The sequence below is a fragment of the Juglans microcarpa x Juglans regia genome, chromosome 2S (genome assembly GCF_004785595.1).
Source record: "Juglans microcarpa x Juglans regia isolate MS1-56 chromosome 2S, Jm3101_v1.0, whole genome shotgun sequence".
NCBI lineage: Eukaryota > Viridiplantae > Streptophyta > Magnoliopsida > Fagales > Juglandaceae > Juglans > Juglans microcarpa x Juglans regia.
Genome location: NC_054597.1, coordinates 984748 through 992369, shown reverse-complemented (window position 1 = coordinate 992369; position 7622 = coordinate 984748). Strand labels below are relative to the sequence as shown.

The window sequence follows — 7622 nt, the reverse complement described above, 5'->3', positions numbered from 1 at the left end:
AATAAAATAGAAAGGCTATATTTACGTTAATTTAGTAATAATGGTGTGAACGAAGACCATTGGAGAACCTACGGACTGTTAAGGATGCTGCACCAGCACCACAAGAATATGCTGCAACATAGAAGACGGCAGCACAAGGACCCGTAGCAGGACCACAACCAAATCAGAAAAATCCAAAATAAAACAGCAGAGCAATAACAGATTAGTAGGACAGGTGGCAAAAGATTGCAGAGCCTATATATACGTACCGTACGTACTTGTGTAATGAACTTTTTCATGAATACAAAAACAGAGGAATTCGTTCTCTCCTTGTATCGAACACCTCGGACACACTAACTTGCAGTTTTTGATGGAACGAACCTCATTATACAAAGAAGCTAAAAAACTATACACATCATTCCTAACGAACTTGATATATACCAAACTCCTATATATAATATATTTATAGTGGTAGAATCCAATCCACATCATGTGAAAGGTTCCCGACACATTGCTAATCCTCAGTCGTCTGAGCGAGCAACCAAGCAAGGTAGTCAGATCCCTCTTCCGATTGACTTGGTGGAGTAACCCTCTTCCGAATCAGCATTTCTACGGTTGGGTACTTCCTCTTTCGCCCACCCTTAGGCCTGGATTGAAATCGCTCATCTGATTCTTCAAAATCCCCCTGAACCAGAAACAGTAACAATCCCAACCATAAATTTTATTTTCAAACCATGTCGCAAAAGGATGTCTATCTAGATGAAAGCACAAGATACTTACAAGTGTATAAACATGGTTCCCTGTCTTTTCATGATTATCTCTAACATGCTTATGTGCGAACCTCATGCCACAACCAGAAAAGCTACAGGCAAAAGGTTTAAGTTCAAGGTGCACGGCCTTCATGTGCTGATGGAGATTTGATTTCTGCAAATATATAAATACGTGAGGAAAAATATCAATAAAAGCCATATAATACTCCGTATCTATTAATTCAAAAGCTAGAAAATAAACTTATAATGGAAAATCTCAATGGTGTAGCAGCTTACATTTGAAAATGTTTGAAGACAACCCTTGTAATTGCATTTGATTCTCTCCAATGAACCTGCAGATTCATGTGTTCGCTGGTGCCGCTTAAAGTTCTTTCTCAGCTGCCTTGTCCCGCATATCTCACAAGTAATATGTTGGTGGCAGGACTGGATGTGGGCCTTAAGGCATTTATCGTTTGCAAAATAATTCATACAACCAGGCTCGGAGCAGAATGCCTCCACCGAGTCTAGTTTAACTGCAGCAGCAAAGGCATACATCAGTGATTGCCATCATGTAAATGAATATCTAAAATCAAGAAAAATTAATTATTTTCTCATTTAAAGAAGATAATCCACACTGCCATACAAAAAGCAATGGGGAAATATACAGACATAATTAAAGGATTTGGAATCTGGAAAGCAGGGCAACTTGCCATGGGATTCCTCATGCTTTTGCAGCTTTGACGCAAATCTGAAAACCTTTCCACAACCGACTTCCAGGCAGATATACTGCTTCTGGCATTCAGTATCAGGGGAAGAGCAATCCTCGCGATGGAATTCTTTCATGTGCCTTTTCATGTTGCCTTGGAATGAAAATTCAAGGTTGCATCTCTCGATTGGACACTTAAATAGTTTACCTAGGTGCCGAAGAAGATGGCGAGTCAAGTGGTCCTTTCTTCTGTAACTGGAATGGCAATCATCAACTGGACAAGTATACGGCCTCTGCACCCAAATCAAAAGTACCATACATTTGTTAAGAGCTCGAGGATAACTGACCAATATATCTAGATATACATGAACAAGAAGCCTTCAAACCTCAACTTGAAAACACCGTGTGAATGAGGCTCGCTTGAAGGAGCTTCTCAGGAGGTCTCCCACCTGATACTAGTCCACTCAAGTCAGGAGATGAAGCCTCACGCATTTTGGAGTTCTTTGTATGGGATCCAATGCTTCACACTTTAACGTATAAGTAACTATTCCTGCAAAATAATGCATCTTAATCGACATGGAAACTAAATATATGCCATTAACAAGGTGCAGACGGCCATAGATGAAATTGATAGCTAAGAAAGAACGCAGTAGCATCACAGCAATGTCTTCAGACGTTCCACCCCACCACTCATAAAACCCATATTTTGACGCTTGAGGTTATTTCTGCCTACCGATTAGTGAAAAAAATCAAATGAATCGAGTTCTCTACCCAAAAGAGAAAAAGAAGAAAATAGAAATTGTGGCCTACAATTGAAATCAAATTGGAACAAAATCCATCACTTGTTAGATTCTTAGAAAGGAGCACTATCATCTAAGTAACAAATAAAGTTCATTCATCCTACCAGGTTTCGTTGTTTGTTTTTGAGAAACATTGGGACAAGTAAGTTCGTACTCTCTTAAGGTCATCCAACTCATGGAAAACATCATTACACACACACACACACACACAAAGCATGCCGATTAAATATTTTATCCATTAAATTAATAAGATGTACATGAAGAGCTCCTGCAAAGAATACCAAACAATCAATTACAAAAATGGTGATTCGGCCAGCGCGAGATTCCCCAATCACTTAAGATCATATAACCAACCCAACCAAACCAAACCCAACACGGAATAAATTCAAGCAAGCAAATCTAAAGCTAGAAGAGGTTAATTGAACCACAACGAGAAAAATAGCATAAAAAAAGGAAAATATGCCAAAAATACCTCAAGTGAATGACTTTGCATGTGTTGCTTCAGATACGCGGGTTTACTGAAAGCTGCACCACATTCTGAGCAAGCATTAGATTTATTTCCCTCTATTTTCTCTTCCCCATCAACTTCAATCTCTCCCATCTCTTCCTGAACCACAGGAGAACAAAAACTTAAGTATGAAACGAAAAACATAAATAAGCACGTATTAGCGAGAGTGAGAGAGGGAAGACCTTGTGATGAGCGAGGATGTGAGAGGTAATAAGGGACTTCTTGGACCTGCAGATGCCGCAAAAATCACAGAAATAACGCCTAATGTCTCTGAATATCGGCTTTTCGATCTCTCCAATCTCCTCCATCTCTCTTTCTATCTACCACTCCGATGAAGCGAGAAGGGAGAAGCGCGGCGGCGGTGCAGATAGATATTTTTATCGAGTGAAGCGAGGGCAGGAACTAGGAACCCTAGTGCTTTAGCTCGATCAAGCTAAACTCGAGTTTTGTTTGGTTTAAAAATTTTGCTGGGGAAGTACCTCTGGGCCCAAGTAACACCGTTATATCTCGACCCATCAGCAAAAGAAGGATCTGGCCCATTTTTTCTATGACCCGCTAGGAAAACAACCTTAAAAAAAGGTAAAATAATAAGGCAATGAAATTGAATAAGCCCAGCGGGAGCTGCTCACTCTACACATTTCCCGTAATTGCCCGATTGGATTTGTAAACAAGACAGTAACACGAGAACTGAACTTGTTTGAAACTCCGAAGGACCGAACATATAAGAATCTAGTGACTAGGATTTGAAACTTTTTTTAAACTGTATATTTATCTTTTCTTTTAGCAAGTTCCTTGACCTTAATTCTTTGGTTTCGAGTTTTATTCTGTTAATGTTTTTCTAAATCACTAAGAAAAATATTTTAACTATAAAAAGATTTTAAAAATTTACATAATTTAATTTGACATATCAAATTATAGATTTATTTTTATTATAAAGTAGATTAAATATATCAATTTTCAAATCTTTTTTTATGAAACGGTTTTATAAAAATATTAGATACAAAAACGGTTTCATCTCATCATTACAATTTTATTAAATTTTTACACAAAATATTATAAACAATTTAATTTTTTTAAATCTCAAAATAATAAGTAAATAATATTCTAATAATATTTTATTTAATTTTTAACTTATATTTAAAATCATCTCCTTTTATTTTATTATTTAAATTTATTATTTTATTTATTTTATTATATCAATAAATGAATAAAATAAAGTCCCCAATAACTCGTACCATAATCACAGAGAGAGAGAGAGCGAGAGAGGGGGAACTCCCCATGTGACGTAAAAGTAGAGCTACCTACCAAATTCAGTCCTATCTGTAACCACTTATCATTAACAGCTTGTCTTCCTCACCAACTAGGTCAAATCCCTCCCCTCACTTCACCATCCCCCCTAACTCCTGATCCCTCCCTCCTCTTTGAATTTGAAGAATCCCCGAGTCTATTAATTGCCTCCCCCTCCCCATTACTCTCCTTTTTTATTTAAGAAATTTGGAATACATAGAAGATACACTTGTCCATTATAACTGTACACTAACTTTCCATATCTATCCAATCCCAAACCCCACTCCTCTTAATTCCCAGACTTTGGAAAAGGATGGGACGCTCACCTTGCTGTGAAAAAGCGCAGATGAACAAAGGCGCCTGGACCAAAGAGGAAGACAACCGCCTCATCAACCACATCCGCCTCCACGGCGAAGGCTGTTGGCGCACCCTTCCAAAAGCCGCTGGTACTCGATCGTGCACCATGATCACCTTCATCTATCAATTGAACTAAAAGTTGTTCTCTCATATATTTTGTTTCTTTGCTCATTTTGTGTATGTACATGATATGTGTGTAGGATTGTTAAGGTGCGGCAAGAGTTGCAGATTGAGGTGGATAAACTATCTCCGCCCGGACCTCAAGCGTGGTAATTTCACTGCAGAAGAAGATGAGCTCATCATCAAGCTTCATAGCATGCTCGGAAACAAGTAATCCCTCATTTTTCTCTCTTATTCGGCGCTACAACTAGAAATATGAATTGTCTGAGTTTCCATTTTTTAACTTCTGGGGTTGAATAGTCTTTTCAGATTTGTTTTCCAGAACCTGTTTAATTGATTGCTGAGAACGAAAACGTGGGAAAAGATAAAGAAATTTCGCAGTTCTTTATGTTAATTGTTTAATTATAATGTAAATTCTTGCAGATGGTCTTTGATTGCGGGGAGATTACCGGGAAGAACTGACAACGAGATCAAGAACTACTGGAACACTCACATCAAGCGGAAGCTCATCAGCCGTGGCATCGACCCTCAAACCAACAGACCTATCAACGAAATCTCCTCCACCGCTAGGGCTCCATCCCACCTAAATTTAAGGAATTCCTCTCCACCACCGTTACCGGTGGCCAAAATCAGCCTCATGAATCAGAGTAACAACAAGGACATGATCAGTAGCGCCACGACGTTGAAACCGAAGACCGAATCGGTAGAAGATGCCAACTGCAGCAGCAGCGGCACAACAACCGAGGAAGAACCACCACGACTACAACAACGACAAGAACCACAGTCGCAAGAAGTACTGTTCGAGAGCAAGCTCAATTTGGATCTTTCTGTAGGGCTTGGGCCGTTTCAGGCCGAGTCGACTCCGGTGGTGTTTGCGAACACGGCCGAGTCAAAGCTACAAAAAGTTCCTTACCAATTGTTTGGGAGGGTGCAGTCTGCCATGGTAGCAAAAGCGGTGTGTTTGTGTTGCCATTTAGGGTTTCAGAGCAGTGGGTTGTGTAGGAATTGCCAGAACTCTAATGGGATCTATAGATATCACACAACTTTGGATTTGTAATTTCTATTTATTAATTTTACTTGCTTAATTTTTTTTACCCGCGAATGTAATCAAAGTCACTGTTAGATTTATATATATATACATATATATACACGTTAATCATGTTTAGAGGAACATATATATTTATATACAGGGCCTTTTCAGCAAAAAATAAAAGTAAACATTCATGAATTTGTGATCTTATTATGGCACTAGTAACACTAGATCGAGAGCATAAATCAGCGACGTGTATAAACTTTGTTAATATTGCTGATTGATGACGTGATTTGGCATAGAGACCAGAGACGAATTAACGTACGATACTCGTGCTTATAATATTATAAGTGACTAATAATGCCCTGTGCGTGAACATGATGATCAATTAGGTACCTCTTTTATTGAACTTTGCCTTGCTGCTCAATTTTTTTGCGGTCCTTAACTTTTCAAACTGAAATATGGGATTAAATTGAAAGGATTTGAAAAGAATGTACTGATCATGTGTGTGCCTCGAACGACCCATGGTGTGGTTCATCAAACTAGTATTTAAATTACCATAGGATACGTTTTATATGTTAAAATCTAGTACTTTTACACATTATAGAAAGAATAAAAAGTACTACCTCAACCAAAAGACATTATGTATATATTCCTCATGTGTGGGAACAGGTAGACCTACCGAACATTATGATCAGACGGTGATTAGTTTTGATTTAATACGATAAACCACATGTAGTACTATATACATATATATATATATATATATATATATATAGTCATACTAGGTCTCAACTAGGGGTGTGCATGTGACCCGAGCACCCGCTGAACCCGATTGTGCTGAACCGAATCGACCCGTATTTTATCGAGTATTACTTCAGTGGATCTCCAACCGGACTAAATTAACGGGTTTATTAATTGGTGTCGACCCGTTCGAGTTCCTCAAACCCTAACCAGTTGCTTACTCAATCGTTGGACTTGGTCCCCGCCGCAAAGCTTCCGTATTCATCTTATCAATCTTACCTTCACCACCAGATCAGAATTCAACAGCAGAAATATTATTGAAAAATCAAGAGTAAAAAAATCAAACTTGAAATCGGCATGGAAGTTGAAACTCACGGCCAAAAACCAACAATGTGGCAAAATCTTGCTGACTATGCTCAATCTCGGTGCAGTAAGGTGCTGGAGATACCCTCGATTTGTCGCCTTGAGAAAGACGTAAATACACTCAATTCCTATGAAGATGACTTGCATGGAGATACAGTTTAGTACTTAACCTTTGTCCAGTTTTGTTTAGATGTCCCCATGTCTAGTGCCATCTTCAACAGCATCAACACCCGCCTCGACGCTCGTCTTCGTCGACTCTCTCTCTTGCTCTTTTGCCTTGGAGGCCATCTCTTTCCTTCCACCCAATACCCCACACCCTCTTCTCGTTCACCATAAACTAAATTCCTTAGCAATTGTCTTGGAGCCCCTAGCCGAGAGAAAACAAAAAAGGATGAATTTTTTTGAGCTTGCTATGCAGAGAAGAGAAGAGAAGAGTCTAGAAGATGCCGTTAGACACCGATGTTTACAGATCTGGTTCTGTGCCTTCATCGCAGTGTTGCTCGAGCTAGATGCCGCTGTTTACAGATCTGTTGCCGCCGCTGTCGTTGCTGTTGCTGTTGGGCAGGTCGAGGCTTGGGGATGCCTCACTTTTTCAGTGAGATCTTTTCCTTCGATCCCAGGACAACTTCTCCTTCCATGCCTCAACCTGATCAGTTTTCATTTCTCATGTTTGTTTGAAAAAGATGAGCTTTCGTTTCTGGAAGCATGGAGAAGGAGAACAACTTGCTTTAAAGGTCGGGTCATACGGGTTCAACCCGGTTTGCTTTTGTGCGGGTCGAGTTGGTTCGGATTGACGTCTTATATGAGAATTACGGGTCGGGTCGGGTACAAACCCGACTTTACCAGGTCGGGTTGCAGGCCTAGTCTCAACTAAGACTAATGGCAATCTCTCTTTTTTCTTTTTTTTTTCTTTTTTTTTATAAGCAAGCAAATTAATTTCTATTAAAAATGGAAAGGATGATATACGAGGAGGAGGTGG

The 7622-nt window shown here is 39.3% G+C and overlaps 2 protein-coding genes across 2 annotated transcripts; one reads left to right on the top strand and one right to left on the bottom strand.

Annotated features, from left to right (window-relative positions):
- Nucleotides 1-233: 233 nt before the first annotated feature.
- LOC121252612 (transcription factor IIIA) lies at nt 234-3188 on the bottom strand. Its single transcript, XM_041152333.1, has 6 exons — nt 2925-3188; nt 2707-2841; nt 1439-1727; nt 1026-1261; nt 760-903; nt 234-664 (listed from the first exon to the last, which is right to left on the bottom strand). Exons 1-6 carry the CDS (start codon nt 3048-3050, stop codon nt 494-496), a joined length of 1101 nt encoding a protein of 366 aa, XP_041008267.1. The 5' UTR covers nt 3051-3188; the 3' UTR covers nt 234-493.
- An 896-nt stretch (nt 3189-4084) lies between these two features.
- On the top strand, nt 4085-7437 carry LOC121252107 (transcription repressor MYB6-like). The gene is made up of 5 exons (XM_041151591.1): nt 4085-4475; nt 4587-4716; nt 4930-5461; nt 7062-7208; nt 7327-7437. Exons 1-5 carry the CDS (start codon nt 4343-4345, stop codon nt 7435-7437), a joined length of 1053 nt encoding a protein of 350 aa, XP_041007525.1. The 5' UTR covers nt 4085-4342.
- The last annotated feature ends 185 nt before the right edge of the window (nt 7438-7622 follow it).